This window comes from Stegostoma tigrinum, chromosome 3, assembly GCF_030684315.1.
Source record: "Stegostoma tigrinum isolate sSteTig4 chromosome 3, sSteTig4.hap1, whole genome shotgun sequence".
In the NCBI taxonomy this organism is placed as follows: Eukaryota; Metazoa; Chordata; class Chondrichthyes; order Orectolobiformes; family Stegostomatidae; genus Stegostoma; species Stegostoma tigrinum.
In genome coordinates, this window is record NC_081356.1 from 100265121 (window position 1) to 100291166 (window position 26046).

Sequence of the window (26046 nt, forward strand, 5' to 3'; positions counted from 1 at the left end):
TCCTCCGTTCTCTTCCTCTCCTTCAGCACACCCCCACCCACACCGCACCCCACCCCCACCCCCAACCTCCTGTATTCCTCCTGCCATTCAAGCACCTTGAATAATCCTCCCCTTAAGGGCTGGATTTTCATTTTCAGTATGGAAATTGAGAGCCAGGAATTTTCTTCCACTGCTTGCAGAAAGCAGTGTAGGAGCAACAATGTCAGTATTTTGCATTGCAGGCTCAGCTGCAGATGGTTTTGGAGATCAACAGTTGAAATTTGTCACATATATTGTTCTTAGACCTTCCAAGAATAGAATAAAATGGAATATTCTTTTATGGTCAATCATACTCCACATTCATTGTCGGAGTGCAGTGAAAAACTTCGATAATGTTTGCCTTTTTATGGCTAGATCTTAAGTACAAGTACCTGGGTACAATTCTTGTATACAGCAGAGGAATAAAAGCAGTTACACTACCTCACAGAGTTGAAAAATAAGTTAGGAATAGTAGAGCATTAAAGTATGGAAGGGATGAAAATAAAATAAATATGTATATATTTAAAAATATATTTAAATAAATATAAATATAAATAAATATAGAGATAGTAGGAACTACCGATGCTGGAATCTGAGGTTAACACAGTGCAGAACTGGATGAACCCAGCAGGCCAGGCAGCATCAGATGAACAGGAAAGCTGACCCGAAACGTCAGCTTTCCTGCTCCTCTGATGCTGCCTGACCTGCTGTGTTCTTCCAGCTCTACACCATGTTAGTGCATTGTAGCAGCTCAGTGCTGGGCCTCTGCACGTGGTCTGCCTGCTGTGGCAGACCCCAGCCCAACAGCCGTCCCTGTTCCCCTTCAAGCCCCAGCCTTCTTCGTACCAGCACTCAATTGCCCCAAGCTAATTTCCAGGCCTACCTCCCCTGCGCTGATCTCCGCCTGGGACTTGATGCCCGCTTGCTGCACCAGGGCTCACTGCTTGTACTATTCTGAGGCTTGCTGCTCACACTATACCGGAGCTTACAACCCATGCACTGCAACAAGCTCGCTGCTTGCACTGTTCTGGGGTTCCCTGCTCACGCTATTCCAGGGCTCACTGTTTGGACTGTTCTGGGGCTCCCTGCTCACACTGGTCGGGGGCTCGCGGCTCGCACTGTTGTGGGGCTCGCTGCTCGGGCTGTTCGGGGGCTCGCTGCTCGGACTGTTCCGGGGTTCCCTGCTCGGGCTGCTCCAGGGCTCGCTGCTTGCACTGTTGCGGGGCTCACTGCTCGGGCTGTTCCGGTGTTCCCTGCTCGGGCTGTTCCAGGGCTCGCTGCTTGCACTGCTCTGGGGTTCCCTGCTCGGGCTGTTCCGGGGCTCCCTGCTTGGGCTGTTCCGGGGCTCGTGGCTTGCACTGTTGCGGGGCTCGCTGCTCGGACTATTCCGGGGCTCGTGGCTTGCACTGTTCCGGGGCTCGCGGCTTGCACTGTTGTGGGGTACCCTGCTCGGGCTATTCCAGGGCTCCCTGCTCGGGCTGTTCCAGGGCTTGCTGCTCGGGCTGTTCCAGGGCTCGCTGCTCGCGCTGTTCCAGGGCTCCCTGCTTGTGCTGTTCCAGGGCTCCCTGCTCGTGCTGTCCCGGGGCTCCCTGCTCACACAGTTCCGGGGCTCCCTGCTCATGCTGTTCCGGGGCTCCCTGCTCACGCTGTTCCAGGGCTCGCTGCTCACGCTGTTCCAGGGCTCCCTGCTCGTGCTGTCCCGGGGTTCCCTGCTCGTGCTGTCCCGGGGTTCCCTGCTCGTGCTGTCCCAGGGTTCCCTGCTCGTGCTGTCCCGGGGTTCCCTGCTCACGCAATTCTGGGGTTCCCTGCTCACGCTGTTCCAGGGCTGCCTGCTCACGCTGTTCCGGGGCTCCATGCTCACGCTGTTCGGGGGCTACCTGCTCAGGCTGTTCCAGGGCTCCCTGCTCACGCAGTTCTGGGGATCCCTGCTCACGCAGTTCTGGGGCACCCTGCTCACACTGTTCGGGGGCTCCCTGCTCACGCTCTTCGGGGGCTCCCTGCTCACGCTGTTCGGGGGATCCCTGCTCATGCAGTTCTGGGGCACCCTGCTCACACTGTTCGGGGGCTCCCTGCTCACGCTCTTCGGGGGCTCCCTGCTCACGCTGTTCCAGAGATCCCTGCTCACGCTGTTTGGGGGCTCCCTGCTCACGCAGTTCTGGGGCACCCTGCTCACGCTGTTCGGGGGCTCCCTGCTCACGCTGTTCCAGAGATCCCTGCTCACGCTGTTTGGGGGCTCCCTGCTCACGCAGTTCTGGGGCACCCTGCTCACGCTGTTCGGGGGCTCCCTGCTCACGCTGTTCCAGGGCTCCCTGCTCACGCTGTTCGGGGGCTCCCTGCTCACGCAGTTCTGGGGCTCCCTGCTCACACTGTTCCAGGGATCCCTGCTCACGCAGTTCTGGGGATCCCTGCTCACGCAGTTCGGGGGCTCCCTGCTCACGCTGTTCCAGGGCTCCCTGCTCGGGCTGTTCGGGCTGTTCGGGGGCTCCCTGCTCACGCTGTTCGGGGGCTCCCTGATCACACTGTTTCGGGGCTCCCTACTCGGGCTGTTCCAGGGGTCCCTGCTGACGCCGTTCGGGGGCTCCCTGCTCACGCCGTTCGGGGGCTCCCTGCTCACGCCGTTCGGGGGCTCCCTGCTCACGCTGTTCCAGGGCTCCCTGCTCACGCTGTTCCGGGGCTCGCTGCTCACGCAGTTCTGGGGCTCCCTGCTCACGCAGTTCTGGGGCTCCCTGCTCATGCTGTTCCAGGGCTCCCTGCTCACACTGTTCCAGGGCTCCCTGCTCACGCTGTTCGGGGGCTCCCTGCTCACGCTGTTCCAGGGCTCCCTGCTCACGCTGTTTGGGGGCTCCCTGCTCACGCAGTTCTGGGGCTCCCTGCTCACGCTGTTCCAGGGCTCCCTGCTCACACTGTTCCAGGGCTCCCTGCTCACGCTTTTTGGGGGCTTCCTGCTCACGCAGTTCTGGGGCTCCCTGCTCACGCTGTTCCGGGGCTCCCTGCTCGGGCTATCCCGGGGCTCGCAGCTCGTAATGTTCTGGGACTCGCCACCCATGTGGTCCTCCGGGGTTCACTGCTGTTGTCTGCAGCTGCTCCAGGATTTGCCTTTGATGAAGAAGAGAAAAGGCAGGAAAATAAAGGAAAAAGAAAGAAAAAGAACAAGCGGAGCAGGGGAAGTTCCACAGGATGGTCCTATGGTGCTGCCATCTTGTTTGTTGATAGTGGGGAGCTATTTAAAAAATAATTGCAGACAGTTCAGCCAAGGTTATTAGAACATCATTTGTACCCTGTACACTAACATTTAGGTCAGTAAAATATTTTAGCAAGAGCAACGATTTGATCACTGATCCCCGGAGTACTGCACTGTAAACCTTCCTCCAGTCCAAAGAACAAGAATTAACCAATACTTGCTGTTTACTGTGACTCAGCCAATTTTGTTCTTGTCCCTCATAGGTCTGTTGTGCAACACTTTATTTAAATGCCTCTTTTGGAATTTCATGTAAACTGCACCAAAAGTATTATCCTCACCACCCTAATGTTATCTCATTCACAAAACCAAGCAAGTTAGTTAAACACAATTTTCTTTTAACAATTCAGAGCTGGCTTTACTTATTAATCAGCATTTGTCCAGATGGCTCGCAATTTTGTTTTGAGTTATTGCTTTTAGCCTCTTTCCCACTCCTGAAGTTAACTAACTGGTCTATAGCCACAGGGATAAACTTTCATAAGCATAGGTGTAAACATTTGAAATTCTCTAGTTTCCTGACAATATTGCAGTGATGGTATCCCTACCTTTAGGCTGGAAGCCCCGGGTTTGATTCCCATGCCAAGGCATGTTGTCCATGGCAGGAGCACTCGTATTGGCCAAACAGGTCGATTTTCAACTTATATTCTTCTGAGGCACTTGATGGCAGGTGGTGAGAGGATAGTCTCCTGGTTAGCCATGCTACAAAAATGCAGGGCCAGGCCACTGCAGCTCTTTGCCGCAAATTGCCCAACGGAAGTCCATGACCGAGCCGTCTGGATTGAGGATAGGAGAAAAGCTGTACAATTCTGGCACCAGCTTATCAATCTTGGTACAGACAACCTATTCTGTTACCTCCTCTTTATCAATTAAAAATGCTACAAAATGCCAAAAATTACCTCCTTTCATGAGAGGGTACACAATGGAAGGCAAAGAATTTGCTAAACCTCTATTTACTCACAGGAGTATCGATATCCTAGAGCCATGAAACTCCTACATGATGGGAATGGGGGTAAGAATACTGGAATTATGTCTTGTCCATCATTTCTAATACACCCACCAACTCCATTCTGATATAGATGGAGACATGAAATGCATACCCAAGTGTCTCCCAAATCAACTCATCATGTTCTGAGCTGTTACCTGTAACATTAGTACTGTATCAGCAGGAACATTGCTAAGAAAAAAATTGACTTTTATGAAGCACCATTCACCCTATATCCAACTTGTTACCTTTTAATAAGATTATTTCCTATTTACGTCATGATGAAAGAAAGGCAGCAAAATCAATGTGTTGTCAGGTGCCATGAACAGTAGGGATCTAAGTAACTAAGTTAACCTGTCATCTTTCTTCTCTTTATTACCTGCAGCATAAACCCTGCCATTGATATTGGACAAATTGAAGGTGCCTTCGTCATGGGCATGGGGTATTGGCTGATGGAGAAGGTGATCTATGATCCTGACACTGGGGAGGTACTGAATGCAGGGACATGGGATTACAAACCACCATTCAGCAAGGTAGGTTGTGAAGTGAAGGATGTATGTTTACTCAAATCAAGTGCATTAAAGCCATTTTGTCTTCGCTCTGGAGTTTTGCTTTAATTCTATTATCAACTGAAGTAAGAATTAACCGTGGTTTATAATTTTTCAAAAACCTGTTGTATTAGTGTTTAAATACAATGCAGTTACAGACGGATATTTATGCAATTCTTCTGCTTTGGGAAACAAAGTATCCTGCTTGGTATTCTCTTGTAGGTTGTACCTTTGACTTTCTAAAAGTCTTGGTTTCATATCCAAGTTGTTGCTGCAAACCGACTATCCCCAATACTTACATACACATAGTCACAGATAGACACAATTCCTCCCGAGCATGTGCTAAATCCAATCGAGAGCACAACATCTGGATTTATAACAGCTTTTCGTTCCAGCATGTCACTCTTAAACAACTAGTTGTACATTTCAACCTGAACAGGCCCTTTCTATTCCAAAGGTTCCCTCAAACAAAAAAACTCAAAGTTATAGCTTACCAAACACTTGTCAAATCCTGGAAGATTAAAGTTGTGTATGGGATCCTTATATGATGAGGGATATGAGTAATATTGAAGCAATCCAAAGGTGTGCTACATAATTCTGAATCATTTTGGGAAATATGTTAGTGTCACATCCTTGATTAAAAAAAAGTTTGGAATGGGAATCATTATATCAAAGGGGGGGTTTAATGGATTGACTATGTTCTATAAAAGATGAAACAGATTGGTAAAAATTGACAGAAACAAGTACCTGATGTCATCCAGCTTTGACAACACACAAGACAGTCAGCCATACAAACTACAAAGACTGTTATTTCTAAAACAGTTTAGCAATAATCTTCTTTTTTTCTCCTCAGGAACAATCCCACAATGGAATAAGCTGCCATAGGAAATAGCTAGAGCCCAATCATTCAAGATCTATCCTTAAATTATTTCAATTTAAAATTTTTCAATATTAGGATCACCATCTTAGCAAATCATGCCTAATTTAGAGTCATGGAGATCTAGAGCGCCAAAAAAGGCCTATCAGCCCAATATGCCCTTCCTGTCAAAAACAACTACATAACAATTCTAATTCTATTTTATAGAGTCATAAAAGTCATTAGTACTACCAATAAACATGGCAGTAGAATGTGGATATTAGCATGAGATGCTAACTCAGCTTAAAATAAAAGCAATTTTAACTCTGTTTCTCTATCCGCTGAAGCTGCCAGACTTACCAGGTTATTTTCTTTTCCTGACTTTGTTTTTATCAGATTTCCAGCATCTGCAGTATTTTGCCATTATTTTCAATTTTGTTTATACAATTGACTTTGTGCTGTTTTCAGTTCCTTTAGTGGGTAATTAATTCACATTTCCAACAAATCTTTTTAGTCTGATGAATACTGATATCTTCGGTTAAAATTGAAAAGTCCTCCAGGACCACAATACAGCGACATTACTTACATGCACATACGTTAGATGGTTGGAAAACTTTTACAACTTAATATTCTTGTGGCTGTAAAGTTATTTATGGATAGAAAATAAAGACATAGTATGTCGGAACATCTCAAGATCCTTTTCAGCCAACAAGGCATTTTGAACTATGACAACTGCTTTTTGTAGGAAACAGTGACTTAGCTTCAAAAATATGACTTCATTTATTTCATAGCAACTGAACTAGGAAACTAATCCCATGTGTGCAGTGATCGGAACCAGGAGAATCTTGTTGACTATGAGATCCTTGATTGGGGTTGTTAACCTGGGCCAATCAGGAACCCCGGCTGACCGATATTAACGTGGGATTTAGAATCTGCTCAGTTCAGGGGACTGACTCCAAGCTGGCTGACCATAGCCTGAGTGCTGTGCTCGAGTATATAAAGGGTGACTTGGTGATGGGATGCTGGTCTCTGTGCAGTTATTTCAATGTGACTTTTGCAACCATTTAAAAATGCATTTTGTTTCATTTATTTACAAATCGGCCTTTCAAAAGTGTTTTGGTTTTATTCAGTGCAAATTTTCACTCAATACTACCAAAACCATTCTAATATTGAAACAGTGAAATTACCCCTACAGTGCTGCTGAAAGGGGGTTCCAGAATTTCCACATGACTATCGAAGGATTTCAGGATAATCAGAGGTAAATGGAAGTCTGCTCATTGTGGTCACTGCCATGGAGACAGGTGATCAGAACCAAAAGAAAACACATTATTGTCCTCACGCAAACCCAGTGACAGAATAGGAGTCATGCAATTCTCTCTTTGAGTTCCCCAGACTTAAATGCATTAGTGAATGCACCCATGCCACTGTTTGGTGGAGGGATGTGGGACTTTAAAAGAGCTGTTTCATGAAATGTTAACACCCAGCGTCAGTTAAAGGAACACTTTGTAAAGTGTGTTGTGTTGTAATGTAACTGGGAAAAGTGCACGAATATTCATGGGCCACTGTTCCACAAGCTATCACAAACTCTAAATGTATAACAATCCAATATATCCACCATAGCGACTAATTTACCCAACTGTCTGTTATTCTGGACACAAGCAGTTCACACCAGGGTTTCATCATTAACCAGAAAATAACCCTATTTACTGTCAAAACCAAAAGAACTGCGGATGCTGTTTGGGAACTCTAATGTGAAGTTTCCTTATAACATGCTGAGAAATTGAGGTACAACCTTCTCAGTCTGTTGGCCATCTGATATGATTATTTATTGATAGTGTTTGATGATGTCCATGACACCAGATTTCCCTGGCTTGGATTTATCTTTTTGTCCTGAATAATAAGACAATTTTCCTTTTCAAAACAGACAAACAAAGAATATAACAAAAACAAAATTGCTGGAATAGCTCAGTAGGTCTGTGAAGGGAAAAACAGAGTTAATGTTTTGAGTCCAGTGACCCTTCCTCAGGACCATTCCTCACAAGTTCTGAGGAAGGGCCACTGGACCTGAAACGTTGACACTGTTTTTTTTTCCCTTCACAGATGCTACCAGACTGCTGAGCTTTCCCAGCAACTTTGTTTTTGCTCCAATTTACTGTAACATGCCTAACTTTAAAAAGAGCAGTGGAAAGAGAAGATTTCCAATTTAAGTAACTTAATCTATACCCCTTCAAATGCCCAAATATATATACTCAACTCAAACATGATTAAGATAGTCCAAAGCCAAACAGTTTAACACATAAAGTATGGGTGCAAAAAGAATATAAGCAGGATAAACAAACTTCCAAAGATCAAAAATCTCAACCAATAAAGCGGATAATTGTTTTCTCGCAGTGTTTTTGATTTGTTACAATGAACTTATTGCTGTTTTCTGTAGGGTGCTCGTCATTCTTTGATTTTGTTTTTGATCAGGTGAACTTCGATTTTTTTATGTACTCTTCTTTTTATGCTTTTTTTCTGTTTTACTGCTGTTTTTCCACATAAAGAGAGAAATATTGCAATCATTTCCATGATAGAATCATGATGGAATGATTCAATGAATGATTCAAAGATGGAATCTCCACAGCGTCTGGAAGCATCAAAGTGCAAGATTCAGCCCACTCTGAGTACGGGCAGCAAGATGCTCTAGGTAGAGCTCCTCTGCTCGCCAGTTCTTTTTCCTTTCTCCTTTCTTTTTCACTTTCTCTCTCCCTCTCCCCTTTGCAGTATTCCTCCCCCATCTCACCACACCTACAAACTTTAGGTATTTTTAACTCCAACTATTTAACTCTCACCTAAAGAAAGGAGTTGTCTCCGGCAACTGGGTGGGAGCTGAGCACGCAGGCCATGTCCTGCAGTGGCAGTGGAGTGCATGGGCCGGGAGCAACGTTGACAGGTCGGACATGGGTTGGAGCAAGTCCTGGAGGGACTAAGGCCCGGACCAACGGAGCAGCCAAGGGGCCACATCCCGCAGCAGCAGAAGAGTCGTATCCCCGGAGCGACGGTGAGCTGCGTAGCCAGGACATCATGGAGCTAAATCCCAGACGAAAGGGTGGCCAGGAGAGCTCTCCGGCAGGAGCCAGCTTCAATGGGCCGTGGAGCAGCGGTCACATTTTTGGAGGCTATTGCTGGTTCGGTTGGTTGCCCTGTGTGGCCTGGAGTGAGGCTCTCATTTTCCACATGGATAGGCCCCCCAGAAGCAGCATGGCGTGGACTGGTGTAACCCAGAGCAGGACACTGTTGGTGGCACAGCGTGGGTTGCAGAACCCTAGTTGGACTTTAGCAGTGGCATTGCAGCTAAGAAGGAAAGTTGGACTCTCTTTATTCTGTGAATGGCACTTAAATACAAGTGGCTGTGCACTTTACACTGCATTTTAATTTGAATGTATGTGACAATAAAGGATACTCAACAAAAGAGAGTGAGAATAAGAGAAAAACAGTAAACTGGATGTTTTCTGTTTGCAGGCTCTGGATATTTCTCTTCTGCTGTTGACATTTATAGTTTTAATACTGTGCAGCACAACCAATCAGAGGACTGTTGTCAGACAGAATTTCTTTCATTCAGAAGATTAGTCATGAACTTTCCCTTCTGCTTCCAGAAGCTCTTTGTCCATGGATACTGCCTGGCCCACTGTGATCTCAAGCATTTTTGTTTTCAGTTCATTGTACTGTACAGCTCGACAATATGTGACACTTGATTTTCAACTTGAAAAACTCTCCTGGTTTTACATTACAGCAGTCCAACTTCCATTTGAAATTATAGTCTAAAAAAGAGAATATGGTCTCATGCAGTGAAAAGTATGCATTTGGAATAGTGCAAATTCTGGAAAAATACACCTTAGCAAACCACCTGAAACAAGCTTTATCTCCTTATATTCCAATGCTCTATCTTTTGCTTGAATAGCAACTGAAGTAGCATCCCTATGGAAAGCAGAATAAAGTTATTTGGGCAACATACTGTTGCTTTCCAAAGTAATAATGCTGGCTTTTGTTGCATTAATACCAGCAGCATATGAGAATAGAAGTCCTGTAAGACGTGCCATTTTATTCAGTAGTAATCAAGATATTCCTTTAATCCAATACTCCAACCTTGAAGAGGCAGAGAGAGCTGTTAGCCATTGACTATCATTTTGCTCCTAGACAAGCTCCCATCACCAAGATCAGTCTGGGCTGAAAACTGACTGAATGCGAAATTAGACAAACTTATGACAGCTAAATTGTCCTAGGTCATGGATGTATTATTGCCAAGATTGAAATTTGGGCTATTGTGTTTTAAATTAAGTTCTTGAAATCACACCTCTGATCTTGTCTGAAACACGCTTAATTTTAGAATTGCTGTTTACTCTTCTGATCGCCTCTTGGGCAGGTGGACTGCATTCTGTGATGCTAAACACATTGATCAGGAAGGCCTCAGGTCTAAGTTTTGCTTTAGGTTAAACTTGCTGATGTAGAAACAGCAATTCCATCAGCATTCACAAACTTGTTCACTGATCGGTAAAACAGGATTGATATCTTTGCCTTTTTTTTAACTCTTCCCTTCTGCGTTTTAACAGCCTGTCTGCATTTGCAAACAAGGTTTACATATGAAGAATGTGCTCTTGGTTTGATAAGAAAGAAAAAAAACTGAGATAAAAATCCATTTCTTCCCTTCCTCAATTTTCCTAAATTGGCTGTTTTTCTTTTTGTTCAGATATATCCAGTTGAGTAGGTTCAAACTATGAACAGTTACTGTACTCTGGTATTCACGTGAACAAAATGGGTTTACCAGAAGTAGCAAGTATAGAATGACTGTTTATTAGTGTATTTGAGGGCTAGGTAAGATAACTTAAAAATATTCAGAATTTATAGGAAATAAATTGAAGTGCAGCTGTCAGTAAGATCATCTTGTTTGTGTTTTGTCTATCAGAGCATACCCATTAATTTCAACATCGAGCTATTAAAGAATGCACCCAACCCAATGGGTGTTCTTCGTTCCAAAGCCTCTGGTGAACCTCCCCAGTGTATGTCCTGTGTCACTTTATTTGCCGTGAAGCGTGCTATTGAGGCAGCACGTCAAGATATTGGGAAGGATTTCTACTTTCCATTAAGTGAGTATGATCAGTCGGTGAGTTTACATGGTGCAGTGTAAAATTTCTGATCAATATTATTTTAATCTTAGCATTAGCCCATTTATTTTAAACAGGCTAATGTTAACATTAAAATGAGATCTTCAAGAAAATCTATGTTTGTGGAACTATGATAATAAAGGTGTTTATTTCAACTACTCTCAACTTGGAAATCAAAGAACTGTGTGTGATGTCTATTAAGACTCTAAACATAATTTGAAGAGGATTTATTTAACTGAGCAACATTGCTAAGTACCTACAATTGTTGAAGCAATGTCCTAAGCTCGCAGCATCTAATTTTATGGGCTATTTTCTACATTTCCAAATTGGCTGCACTGCTCCTGTCCTCCTGGAAAATTAAGCGCAATGATATTGGGACAGTAGCCTGACATAGTCATGCTGACTGCTGATAACATGGGGCGTAAAATCTGCCTCTAGCCCCGCATTATGAAATTGGTGACTGTCCACCCAGTTGGAACATAGAACAGAGAACAGTACAACACAGTGCAGGTCCTTCGGTCCACAATGTTCTGGCAAACTTTTACCCTAAACCTAAGGTCTATCTAACCTCCAACCCTACCTTATACTAGCATCCATATGCCTGTCTAATAGCTACTTAAATGCCCACTATGAGGCCAACTCCACTACCCTTTCCAGCAATGCATTCCACACCCCACCACTCTCTGAGTAAAGAACCTACCTCTGACGTCTCCCCTATATCTACCTCCACTCACTTTAAAACTATGCCCCCTCATAATAGCTAGCTCCACCCTAGGAAAAAGTCTCTGGCTGCCCACTCTATCTATACCTCTGATCATTTTGTACACCTCTATCAAGTCCCCTTTCATCCTTCTTCTTTCTAAAGAGAAAAGCCCTAGTCCTCTCAACCTTTCCTTGTAAGACCTTCCCTCGATTCCAGGCAACATCCTGGTAAATCTCCTCTGCACCTTTTCCAAGCTTCCACATCTTTCCCGTAAAGAGGTGACCAGAACTGGACACACTACCCCAGATGTGGCCAAACCAGGTGTTTGTATAGCTGAAGCATGACTTCACAGCTCTTGAACACAATCCCTCTATTAATGAAAGCTAACACACCATATGCCTTCTTAACAAATCTATCCATCTGGATGGCAGCTTTCAGGGAACTGTGAACATGAACCCCAAGATCCCTCTCCTCCTCCACACTGTCAACAATCTTTCCATTAACACTGTATTCTGCTTTCAAGTTTGTTCTACCAAAATGAATCACCTCACACTTTATTGGGCTAAACTCCATTTGCCACTTTTCAGCCTAGCTCTGCATCCTATCAATGTCCCTTTGTAACCTAGAACAGCTCTCTGCGCTGTCCTCAACTTGACCCACCTCCATATTGCCCGTGAACTCAATAATCCACCCTTCCACCCATTCATCTAAATCATTTACAAAAATCACAAATAGAAGAGGACCCAGAACAGATCCTTGTGGTACACCACTCATAACTGAGCACCATGTTGAATATTTTACGTCCACTAACACCCTTTGTCTTCTCAGGGTCAGCCAATTCTGAATCCAATCTGCCACATTTTCCCCAATCCCATGCCTCCTTACTTTCTGCATGAGCATGCCATGGGGAACCTTATCAAACACCTTACTTAAATCCATGTATACCACATCCACTGCTCTACCTTCATCCATGCGTTTAGTCACCTTGTCAAAGAATTTGATAAGGTGTGTGAGGCATGATCTACCCCTCACAAATCCATGCTGACTATCACAAATCAAACTGTGCCTTTCCAAGTGATTATAAGTCCTGTCAGTCAGAGCCCTTGCCAATAATTTGCCCACCATGGACATAAGACGTTTGGGAATTTTGTTTACGCTGCATTTCCTGGGCTTGTCAAAATGGCACATTGTTTTTTTAAGACTTTTTTGTCTTTTTTGCACCTTCATTGAATAAGAAAGACTAATTCTGAGAGCAATAGGTTTTACAATTTGAACCATGGTTGTGGCATCATACCTTTGCTGCACAATGGCCTGGCCTAGACATCCATTTGAGCTCACAGCCGTCACCAACCCTCACCATGTCCTTGACACCACAGCTTCTCAGAACCTACAACATATGTATTACCACTAAGTTTTGATTCATACTCGTCTGTGGAAATAGCTATAATAAAAATTCAACACCGACTTACTTTTCATGTTAACTCAAAGTCACAGGCTCTGAATTTATCATGGCATCTAAAATCAGGCATGAGAGCCATCAGCCTTCATAATAACTGCAGTGCTGGAAGGGAGCAAGGGAAGGGTTTGTTGTCGGTAAGTTAGTTGCCCATGCACATATTATAATTGTGCCTACCAGACAGCTACTAGTTAGCCACCTGATGTTTTGTTGGTTATGCATAGACAGCAGGAATAAGCAGACCCTTCATTTTCCATTTCACCTCTCTCACTCCACTAAGAGACATAAAATCCATCCTATTGGTGCTAAATTCATAGGAGGGACCTAAAAGAGACATGTGACTCTGTATGTTGTGCCAAACATGATGATAATAGAAATAAGATGTGATTGAAGCATAGCATTCTGCTGGTCACTTGTACAATGACAACAAGGTCGATATAAATTTGCGTGTAATCAGAACCTGGGATTTAGTTAATTTCTTACTTTTGCTGTCTTACTTCTGCAATCTTTCGCTCTTTTGAGCTAAAGAAAGAAAAATTATAGTTATATATTGTCATTCAGGACAATAGAATCTCCCAAAGTGCTATGCTGCTAAATTAAGTACTTCTTATCTGTAGAGACTGTTATAGTATAGGAGATAAAATAGGTCTATTTGAGCATAGCACTTGTACAAAGAGTGATGTAAACATGACCAGACAATTTGTTTCTACGATATTGAATGAGGAATACATTATGGCCAGGCCACTGAGATGAAAGTAGAACTTATCCATCAAAATTAATGAGCAAATGTGATACCTGAGTTTAGCATTAATGTATCCTACACCCTCAGCCCATCAACATGCAAGGTCAGAGCAAATTTAAATAAACTGAGAAAACCCTTAAGACAATATCAGGAAAATAAAAGGTAGTCCTGTCCAAGACATGAAGCAATCAAGCAAGTTCCAGGAGACTGTACCAATTGATATGGTTATGTAAACCTTCTAGAACTTGAGATAATTCTCAGGAACTCATCTTTTAATGATGTCAGTAAATTCAAATTTGCATGTAAGTAATACATCTATTCCCAGAAATTGATGACTCTTTGTCAAAAGACATATTTTCTAGTACTGAACAGAGCTCTTAATTTCATATTTTGTCCTGCTATCCATGAGATTTCCAGATCAAATAATGGATCACTAAAAGAGAATTTATTTTATTCTTCATTTTTGAATCCTCAATTTTATTATCTTGAAGTCTGAGCCCAATCAAAATATATTTTAAAAATCTCTGACCCTATCTTGACATCTAAAGAATCTAAGGGTAAGGGGCAAGATTTTCAATTCCCTTGTCAGGGCTGCAATTGAAATTGAATGGGAACTAAAAGTAGCCACATCTGCCAAGATGCCAGTGTCTGATTTTATCTAATTCCAGCCATTGTCACAGAACTGGGGCATTATAGAGCAGTTTGGCTGGTAATCAGGTTTACCCATTGGCATCCAGTGAATAGTAGACATGGCTGATTAGGAGCAGGGCAAGTCCCAAATGGGAGTTTCCAGTAAGTCACCAGGTACAACCAGGTACCAGTTTAGCTGCATGGAAGCAGCAGATCAGGATGATGTGGCGGCCAATATTCCAAATAGCCCTCCCTGCCTCTTGCATGCAGGGAAAAAAAACAAATTGTATCCTCCAGAGGTTCACTACTGCCCCAAACACACCTGGGGACCTGCAAAAGGCTGAAAAATGCAATTATTGAAATTTACTGTCTGAAAAACATCGGGAAGAGTGTGACTCTCGCTTAAAGTGTGGTCTCATTATTTATCTTCTATTGCAGTATACGTCCATATCAGGAGCCAAACTAGGCACTGCGGAGGAGAGTTAAGATGCCAGTTTAGGAAAGCCCTGTTTCTCATTCACTCATTTGTATTTAGCCAGCACAAAGTCTCTCATGATGCTGTACAATCAAGTCATGTTCTAAGTGGTAAATTTTGAAGAAAATTGTTGCTTTTCAAGAATCCATTAATACATTTGAAAGCAGCATATTCATAAAGTTTTTCTAATATAGCTGAGAAAAGATTCATCTCAAAAAGTGTTTCAAAGCAGTGCAAATTCACCATGTGAATGTAATCTGATTTTAAATTGCTGAAATTAACTTTAAAAAAACTATTTTCCAGTTAGATTGGAGCATAATGATTGTTCCTTGAACTGATCTTCTTGGAAGAAAAATTCAGAAACTTTCAAATTGCTGTTAATATGTCTTTGTATCCAAAAGAAACAGCACAAGGGCCTGCAGAAAGAAAGTAAATTAGCTGACTCTCCATTGTGGTAAATTCATATAATCAGAATGAGCCGTTATGCTGGCTAATTAAGCAAAATGTTCCTTTACATAGTGCAAAAACTCACATAAACTTCATTTTATTGAAAAAATGCATTCGTAAAAGTATTGTTATCTTTAGCACGACGTTAGTCAATATCTAGTGAATTGTGGCAATAAAATCCGTGCAATTGAGCCAAACTCAAATACAAGCTACTCTGCTGTAGACTATTAATAACTAATTGTTGCCGTTCTGCACTTAGATTGAACTGCTGTAGTGAAACAACCTATTCAGTTTTCTCTACTATGACCTGGTGGCATCGGTTGTGGTATTTCATTATTTGGAAACTGTGATGCTTAAGTCAATCTGCTGTTTTGCTATTTTCTGCAGGTAATCCTGCATGGGCTCACACTTAGAGTTGCCCACATCAAATCCTTCTCATTTCACTTATTTAATGTGAGGGATATCTGCCACACAATGTATCTGCATCAACCTGTAGACCTTTTATTTAGACATAAGATATGACATAAGACATAGGAGTGGAAGTAAGGCCATTCGGCCCATCAAGTCCACTCCGCCATTTAAATCATGGCCGATGGGCATTTCAACTCCACTTCCCTGCACTCTCCCCGTAGCCCTTGATTCCTTCTGAGATCAAGAATTTGTCGATCCCTGCCTTGAAGGCATCCAATGTCCCAGCCTCCGCTGCACTCCGTGGCAATGAATTCCACAAGCCCACCATTCTCTGGCTGAAGAAATGTCGTCTCATTTTAGTTTTAAATTTACCCCTCTAATTTTAAGTCTGTATCCACGGGTCCTAGTCTCCCCACCTAACCGAAACAACTTCCTAGCGTCCACCCCTTCTTGTAAGTACATTATCTTGTAAGTTTCTATTAGATCTCCCCTCAAACTTCTAAATTCTAATGAGTACAATCCCAGGATCCTTAGCTGTTCATCATACGTTAAACCTACCATTCCAGGGATCATCCGTGTGAATCTCTGCTGGACACGCTCCAGGGCTAGTATATCCTTCCTGAGGTGTGGGGCATTTCCAGTTTCCAATTCCTGCTCACATCTTTGTGACTTTAGCAAATTTGAGAATTGTGTCCTGAGCAGAAGTCAGCAAAGGCAGTTCTAAAGTTTAAATGGATGAAGAATTGAACCCTGGTGACCATAGGCACATTCACTCAAGATCACTAGCAGGTGATACAGCAGGTGAAAAACTGTTCTGCTATGTGGGGTACTTGGCGACAAATGTAGAAACAATCAAATAAATAGGGTTATAGGCAGAGAAAACCCTCCTTGAAAATCCTCTTTCAGCTGTGACAAATCTAGTAGTTGAGAGAATCGTTGTACAAATTATTTGAATGTTCAGAAACATTATGAAAAAATTCATAAAATCGGCTTTTAAAAATAGGCCAATCGAACTGATGTAAGTAGGCTTATGTATGCTTATTGTTTGCAGTGACCTAGGTACTGAAATTGTTGTAAATAGTTCATGTACCAAACTAGGCAAATCAATAGATATGTTCTGTAGCACACCAGGGTATTTTCATAAAGGCAACACTTGCTGGCATCAAGGAGCGTGCTCATTAACAGCGAACTGTCTCATAAATATAGTAGCTACTATTTACAAAAAACAATTATGATACAATTTTAATGAACTAATACACCAAGTCACAGGAATAAACTGTGAAACAAAGTAAAGCTTTTTTTAAATGGCGTGATATTGTATGGTGCTTGTGTTCACATGCAGTTAGCAATAATTGGCAGGCTTTGGAGTCAGTGGACAGCTTATTTAATTCATTCTAAATATTTGGAAGTATTAGAATTGTCACAGCAGGAATGTTTCAAGTCCTGATAGCCTTTGTTAACTTCAGACACTTTTAAATTAATTTGAATTACAAGAAAATTGTGATTCTTGGAGTAAATCCAAATGTTTGTCAAGATACTTATTTCTCTGATGTTTCTTTATAGGTGGACCAGCTACAGTCAATGAAATCCAAGCTAATTGCCTCGTGGACTACAAAGACTTTTCAATCTGAAAACCCATCACCGATTTATGCAACCATAAATCCAACAAAACTAATCATCTTGAATATTATTTTTTGTTTTGATGGGTATTGCATAATACTATACAATATCAACTATATATCCATCCAGCCTAATGCTTTACAAGTTATCCTATGCTGATTACTTGCCTCAAATGTGTGATGAATATAATAAGGATTAGTTGGCTATTGCTTCGAGTTTCTATAGATCTGCTTAAGTAAAAGCTGATGGTAAGGAGAGTTTGGAAATATTTTAAGAATTATGTTCTTTCTTTGTGCATTAACATAGTCTACAGCTAGAAACTATAGAAATGTTAAAAAAAAACACAGCTTATATTAGGTTAGAATTAAATCCATGAAAAATAGGAACAGGAGTATGCCATTCTGCCCCTCAAACCTGCTCCACCATTCAGTAGGATCATGGCTGATCTGACATTCCTCATATCCACTTTCCTGGATTTTCCTGGTAACCCTTGATTCATTGTCTGATTAAGAGTCTAGCTATCTCAGCCTTAAATATACACAAGGATTCTGGCGCCACAGCTGTCTGTGGCAGGGAGTTCCAAAGACTACAACCCTCTGAAAGAAAAGATTCCTTCTCATCTTCGTCTCAGATCGATGCTCCTTTGTTCTCAGACAATGCCTTCTGAGATTATATGAGATAAAAAAAGATAGCCTTGCACACAAACATTTTTTTTCACAGATATGTATCAATAATCTTTCGTCTCAAGACGATGTTGCAGACTGACTAAGGAAATAGTCATAATCCCATCATTTGAACTCTTCAAGACTCATCTTCAGGTTACGTAAGTTTTTTAAAGTTAAAATGTGTTAAGATGACCATTTCAGCTGGTCATGCCTGATTTAGCTTGTGCCAAACATATAAGTTTTGACAGAAAATGGACTATGCTTTGTGATGTCAACACAACTGGAGCAGCTCCAGCATTATCTGTGGAGAGAAAAAACAGATTATTTTGAGTCAAGTGACTCACCTTCGGACCACAGAAGAGTTATTGGACTCAAAATATTAACTCTGTTTCTCTCTCCACAGATATATCTGGACCTGGTGTGAGTCTCCAGCAGGTTCCGTTTTATTTCATGTTTCCAGCATCGACAGTAATTTGCTTTTAGAATTGTAAGATGTATTTAGTGTTAACATCAACACACTTACGATTGGATACGAGCAACATGATTGTTGAGTGAATTGTATGTGCTCTAGGTGGTAACCTCATGGAGCCAGTTGGGCTGGTCATAAGAAAGGAGCAATCTCAAGAGTTTGTTCTGGCTGGAGAAAAGAACAGGCAGAGGAACAGGGAACAGATCAAAGAAAAACTGAAATCCTTGAGAAGAGAGGTGCACTCTGTTGTCTATGTTCAATATGAAAGCATGTAGTTCATATTCTTCTGTAAGTTGATGCCTGAATTTTATAATTGATGTGTAAGTTTGTCCTGCTTTTCTATTAATAAAGCTAATTCATAACTGAATGTTATTATTATGCCCAATCCTGTTGTATGGGAATTAACTGCACACTAATTTCAAAAGAAGGACAATGCTTTTAACGATTTGAGATTGAATATCCATCTGTAAATTTATAGTTAATGCACGATTTTTCATTTTAACTAATGCTATTTTTAAAAAATAGTTACTTGCCCATTCAAACCATTCCAGTTAACACTCTCATTCCACATTTCTCAATCATGTGTTGGAGGCAAGGCGTTGTGCATAAGTATCTGGTAGTATCAAACTATTTAGTTTGAATGGATTATTTTTCCTGCACCACAGTCAAACATGAAGTTTACAGCTCAGGAGGAGGACATTCAGCTCACTACACCTTTAAAAACTGTTTGCGGGAGCCATCCCAATCTGATCCTGTTGCCTATTTCTCTCCTGAGACCCTATATCACCGTCTGCTTCAAATCTTTATCCATTCCCCTCAGCTTTTCATGAGGCAGAAGTTCCAGCAACTTACTGCATAAAGAAATTTATCCCAATCCTTCTTTTTATCTTTTAACTAACCAAAGAAATGCAGAAAGCTGCCAAAGGGAGTGATCTTGCTCTGTACATTCTACCAAAACTATAAAATTGAAAAATATGTGCAAATGTCCTTTTGCCATCTCTGTTCCAGTGAAGTCATCCTAATATCTCAAGTTCCAACAAGTAGCTACAATTCTGGTAGTGGTGCTTATTCTGCTAAATCCGCACTGAACAATGTTTTTAATTCTCTTTTCATAATAGGTCAATCAACAATGGCCTAACCACTGCCTTATAGAAATAACCATGTGTAAGTTGCAACAAATCTACAGGGCTCAACAGCATTTGATCAACAAAGGATGTGGCATTGTGAACCAAAGGCACATAGCCTGTCAGCACATGGGATATTTTGGTGCTGTTTCAAGTTACACAATCCTGTAATAATCTGCTTTCCTTTTATCTCTATGTTGAAAATATCTCATTCATGGTTCACTTTCCTATTTTGGAGAAAATCTTTAGCTCCGGGTTAATTCTGGATTAGTTCTAGATAACATTTGAAATGTCAGGTAATTATAATTCTGGGATTTAGACTAATACTGGTTTGTGGAGTAGCATTATCCTATTCAGATTAAAGCAGAAGATCTCGCCTGAATATTTGGTTAGTTAAGAAATGATGTTCAGAAACTGGGAAATATCACACTTACAGCAAATGGGCACATTTGGAACAATCTAAATCGGAGGGTTACAGAAAGGATAAAGCCGTTAACTAATAAAGCCATTTAGATCTCTGAAACATATGATTCTGCCCATCCTTAGGTTGAGCCATGGGTAAGCATCTGACCATCATCTTTTCATATCCAATGGTAGCATCATCACTGAATCTCAAATTGTCATTGTCATCTGGGAGCCACATTGCTCAGAAACTAAACAGTAGCAGCCACATAAAGAGGGAAGAGATTCAAAACTGGGTATTCAGCAGCAAATAACTCAGTTATTAATTTTGCAAAGCCTTACCATATCAGGTAGGCTCCCAGACTATAATAGAATGTTTGGCTTTTACCTAGGTAAGTGCAATTCCAGCAATCCACAAGAAGCTCAATACCATCCAAGGCAGTGCAATGCGCTTGGTTGGTCTATCATTCGTCATCTTAAATATTTGTTGCTTAAATCAACATTACAAAGCATAATGGTTTGTGCCAGAGCAAGACAGAAATCAATGCCCTCAGAGCTGCCCTTAGCCCAGGCCCAGATGCTGCTCTGGACCCTGACATCCAACCCAAACACAAGGTTCCCCACTACCTCTCGAGTCTGATCCAAATGATTGGGTGCTGAAGTACCATCTGTCCAAAGCTAGTCAGTAATGTGTACCTGATATCTTGCAGCAATTCATCAAGGCATCGTTGAAAGCAATTTTCAAATCCATGACCTCTACAACAAAGGTGGCAGTTGTATGGGAACTACAATAATTTTCCTCAAAATAAACTGCAATATCCTATTTGTTTTCCTTTGCACTTGGTTACACAATCTCTCTCCATCTCAGAGCCTTACAAGCTCCTACTTTTTCGATAACGTTTTTTTAAATTTCATCTGCCATAGTGGATTTCACAATTTCCTACACTATACTGCAAGTCATTGAGGAAACCTCAAGTCATTTAAGAATTGTTTAGATGAGCACTTGAAATGATGTAGCATACAAGGTCACAGGCTAAGTGCTGGAAAATGTGATCAGAGTAGATAATTAATAGTTGACTGTCTGATTTCCAAATTAGACTGCAACTGCCATTGTGTTAAGAGCTTGATTGCAGAGGAATTTGTGAAGTGTGTTCCGGAAAAAAATTCCCAATTAATATGAAGATGGCTCGACTAGAGAAGGGATAAAACTTGACCACCTCTTGGGAAATAAGACCGGGCAATTGACTGAGGTGTTAATGGTGGAGCACTATGGAACCAGTGACCACTGTTCTAGTAATTTTAAAATAATTGTGGGAAAGGATAGGTCTGGCCCACAAGTTAAATTTGTAATTTGGGCAAGGCCAATTTGATGGTATTACACAGGAATTTTCAAAAATTGACTGGGGCGGCTGTTCACGGGTAAAAGGACGCCCAGCAAGAGGGAGGCTTTCAAAAGCGAGATGATGAGAATTGAGGGCCGGTATGTTCCTGTTACTGTGAAAGTTAAGGCTGACGGGAGTAGGGAACGATGGACGATTGGAGATACTGAGGCTCTAGTCAAGAAAAAAGAAGGAGGCATATGTCAGGCTGTAATAAAAGCTGAGAGGCCCCAGCAGAACCTAAACTGGGCATCAATGAGCAGGTTATTGCTGAGCAAATTCTGTTTGATAGCACTGTTGATGACACCTTTCATCACTTCACTATTGATTAAGAGTAGACTGATGGATTAACTAGATAGGTTGGGCTTGCCCTACATTTTGTCAACGTGACATAGGTTGTCAGTCGCCAGGTATGTGCTCGTATTGTCATTGCACTGGAACAGCTTGGCTCAGGGCACGATGCATCCTGGAGCACCTCTGATGTCTTTTCTTTTGTGCTGACTTAAGAGATGGAGGTGAATCATCTGGTCCACCCTTCCACTTCTGGCTGAAGGTTGATGCAAATGTACTGGGCTCCTCCATCGTTGAGGATGGGGATTTTTGTGGAGCTGCCTCCTCCAGTCAATTATTTAAGTATCCACCACCATTCACAACTGATGAGGCAGGACAGTAGAGCTTAGATCACTTGCTGCTTCTGCTGTTTTGTACACAAGTAATCATGTTTGGTAACTTCATCTGGTTGACACTTTATTTTTAGGTATGTCTGTTGCTACTCCTTGCATGCCATCCTGCTCTCTGCATTGAACCAGGGTTGATCTCTTAACTTGATGGTAATGTTAAAAAAGGGGATATGCCAGTCCATGAGGTTACAGATTGTGCTGGTGTCCAAATCTGTTGTTGCTGAAGGCTCACAGCACCTTATGGATACCTAGTGTTAAGTTGCCCAAAATAGACACAGAAAGTGCTGGGAACAGTGAGCAGGTCCAGCAGCAACTGTGGAGAGAGAACAGAGTTTTCAAGTCTCGTGACCCTTTGTCTATCCTATTTAGCATGGTGATAGTGCCCAGCAACAGAACAATGGATATTCTGAATATGATGATGTGTGTTTGAATGAATGAATGATTTGTTGTCACTTGTATTTTACAGTGAAAAGCTTTCATTTGTCACCATAATCTGGCACTATTTTGATGGATTAGGAAAAAGAGAAAATGAAAAGAAATAGCTTAAATAAAAGTCCACCTATGTATGAATTCTGAGTTGGCTTCACTAAACCCAACTAATGCAAAAATTGCCAATCCTCATGCGCCATCTTTCACCATTGGGCCAATTACCCTTCTCCATCGTCCATGCGGGCACACAAACATGGGAGACTATCGTCGCAGTTCGATGTTGCCATGGTGCCCTCCTACCATCGCTTTACTGCTGTCAACGCCACACCCAGCCAACAACAAAAATACTGATCCTCAGACACTATCTGCTAATGTCGCCTCAGGGCTCACTCTCCTCCATGCTGGGCTCCCTCTCCCCTCTGCACTGGGCTCCCTCTCCCCTCTGCACTGGGCTCCCTCTTCCCTCTGCATTGGGCTCCCTCTTCCCTCTGCACTAGGCTCCCTCTCCCCCTTTCACACAGAGGGTGGTGGAAATCTGGACCTTACTGCCTATAAGTGTGGTAGAGGTAGAAAGTGTCATTACATTTAAGAAGTAATTAGTGCACTTGTGATGCCAAATCAATCAAAGCTATGGGTCAATTCTGGTAAAAAGAGTTAGAATAGTTAGGTACTTGTTTTTGATTAGTGCAGACTTGATGGGCTGAAGGGCCTTTTCTGTGCAGTGTACCTGTATGACACTTCCTCCCGTAAGAAAATCCCCTTTTGTAAAGTGAGCTTGCGGGTGGGATAGCTAACTGTGAGGATGAAGGACACCCTGACTGGGATAAATTGCATCAGCCTGCCTGAACATTCTATATGTCGATCTTCATTTTCAGCCGGTGTGCAGTCTGCTCAGTCGTGGCAGGCAAATGCAGAATGCATACAGTTCTGGTCGCCGCATTATATGTGGAAGCATTGGAAAGGGTGCAGAGGAGATTTACCAGGATGTTGCCTGGTATGGAGGGAAGGTCTCATAAGGAAAGGCTGAGGGTCTTGAGACTGTTTTCATGAGAGAGAAGAAGGTTAAGAGGTGACTTAATAGAGACATACAAGATGATCAGAGGATTAGATACGGTGGACAATGAGAGCCTTTTTCCTCGGATGGAGATGGCTAGCACAAGGGGACATAGCTTTAAATTGAGGGGTGATAGATACAGGACAGAAGTCAGAGGTAGGTTCTTTACTCAGAGAGTAGTAAGGGCGTGGAATGCCCTGCGTGCAACAGCAGTAGACTCGCCAACTTTAAGGACATTTAAATGGTCATTGGATAAACATATGGATGATAATGGAATGGTGTAGGTTAGATGGGCTTCAGATTGGTTTCTCAGGTCAGTGCAACATCAAGGGCCGAAGGGCCTGCACTGAGCTGTAATGTTCCATGTTCTAGTTCTGCACTGGGCTCCCTCTTCCCTTCTGCACTGGGCTCACTCTTCCCTCTGCATTGGGCTCCGTCTCTTCCCTGCACTGGGCTCCGCCTCCCTTCTGCACTGGGCTCTCTCTCCCCTCAGCACTGGGCTCCATCTCCCCTCTGCACTGGGCGCCCTCTTCCCTCTGTGCTGGGCTCACACTCTCCCCTGCACTGCGCTCCCTTTCTCCTCCGCACTGGGCTCCCTCTTCGCTCTGCACTGGGCTCACTCACTCCCCTGCACTGTGCTCACTCTCTCCACTGCACTGGGCTCCCTCTCCCCTCTGTACTGGACTCCCTCCTCTGTCTGCACTGGGCTGACTCTCCCTTCAGCACTGGGCTGCCTCTCTCCTGCACTGGGCTCCTTCTCCGCTCAGCACTGGACTCCCTCTTCCCTCTGCACTGGGCTCATTCTCTCCCTTGCATTGGGATCCCTCTCCCCTCTGCACAGGGCTCACTCTCTCACCTACACTCTGCTTCCTCTCCCGTCTGCACTGAGCTCCCTTTCTCCTCTGCACTGGGCTCCCTCTCCCCTCTGTACTGGGCGCCCTCTCCCCTAAGCACTGGGCTCCATCTCCCCTCTGGACTGGGCTCCCCCTCCCCTTTACACTGGGTCCACTCTCTCCCCTGCACTGTGCTTCCACTCCCCTCTGCACTGGGCTCACTCGCTCCCCTGCAATGGGCTCCCTCTCCCTTCTGCACTGGGCTCCCTATCCCCTCTGCACTGGACTCCCTCCTCCGTCTGCACTGTGCTCCCTCTCCGCTCAGCACTGGGCTCCCTCTTCCCCCTGCACAGGGCTCATTCTCTCCCCTGCACCGGGCTCCCACTCCCCTCTGCACTTGGCTCCCTCTCTTCTCTGCACTGGGCTGCCACTCCGCTTTGTGCTGGGCTCCCTCTTCACTCAGCACTCAACTCACTCCCTCCCCACGCTGGGCTCAATCTCCCGTATGCACTGGGCTCCCTCTCCCCTCTGGACAGGGCTCCCCCTCCCATCTGCACTTGGCTCCCAGGCCCCTCTACACTGGGCTAAAAGGTGCTCCCCTACAAGGTGCTTCCACTCCTCTCTGCACTGGGATCACCTTCTCCCCTGCACTGTGCTCACTCTCTTCTCCACTGGGCTGCCTCTCCCTTCTGCACTGGACTCCCTCCTCCCTCTGCACTGGGCTCACACTCTCACCTACACTGTGCTTCCTCTCCTGACTGCACTGAGCTCCCTTTCTCTTCTGCACTGGGCTCCCTCTTCCCTCTGTACTGGGCTCATTCTCAGCCCTGCACGGGCTCACTATCTCCTCTGCACTGGGCTCCCAGGCCCCTCTACACTGGGCTAAAAGCTGCTCCGCTAAAAGGTGCTTCCACTCCTCTCTGCACTGTGCTCACTCTCTCCCTCTGCACTGCGATCCCTCTCTCACCTACACTGTGCTTCCTCTCCTGTCTGCACTGCGATCCCTCTCTCACCTACACTGTGCTTCCTCTCCTGACTGCACTGAGCTCCCTTTCTCCTCTGCACTGGGCTCCCTCTTCCCTCTGTGCTGAGCTCATTCTCAGCCCTGCACAGGCTCCCTAGGTCCTCAGCACTGGGCTCTCTCTCTCCTCTGCACTGGGCTCACTCTTCCGTCTGCACTTGGCTCCCTGGCCCCTCTACACTGGGCTCACTCTCTCCCCTAAAAGCTGCTTCCTCTCCTCCCTGCACTGTGCTCACTCTCTCCTCTGCACTGGGCTCCGTCTCTGCCCTGCACTGAGCTCCCTCACCCCTCTGCACTGGGCTCACTCTCTCCCCTGCACTGGGCTCACTCTCTCCCCTGCACTGTGCTCACTCTCTCCTCTGCACTGGGCTCCGTCTCCGCTCTGCACTGGACTCCCTCCTCCCTCTGCACTGGGCACACTCTCTGCCCTGCACTGGCCTCCCTTTCCCTTCTGCACTGGGCTCAGTCACCTCTCTGCCCTGGGCTTCCTCTCCCCTCAGCATTCGACTCCCTCTTCCCTCTGCACTGGGCTCACTCTCTCCCCTGCACTGGGCTCCCTCTCCCTTTTGTGCTGGACTCCCTCTCCCTTCTGCACTGGGCTCCGCTCAGCACTGGGCTCCCTCTTCCTTCTGCACTGTGCTCATTCTGTCCCCTGCTCTTGGCTCCGTCTCTCCTCTGCACTGGGCTGCCACTCCCCTTTGTGCTGGGCTCCCTCTTCCCTCG

The 26046-nt window shown here is 44.0% G+C and overlaps 1 protein-coding gene across 5 annotated transcripts in view; it reads left to right on the forward strand.

Moving 5' to 3' along the window:
- LOC125450669 (uncharacterized) overlaps positions 1-18768 on the forward strand; it is a 137554-nt gene extending 118786 nt beyond the window's left edge. For all 5 annotated transcript variants that reach the window (XM_048526711.2, XM_048526712.2, XM_048526710.2 and 2 more), the window contains 3 exons: positions 4624-4771; positions 10585-10765; positions 17211-18768. In XM_048526711.2, coding sequence (XP_048382668.1) covers positions 4624-4771; positions 10585-10765; positions 17211-17278 — 397 coding nt within the window. In that variant the 3' untranslated portion in view covers positions 17279-18768. The remainder of the gene's footprint in view (positions 1-4623; positions 4772-10584; positions 10766-17210) is intronic.
- The last annotated feature ends 7278 nt before the right edge of the window (positions 18769-26046 follow it).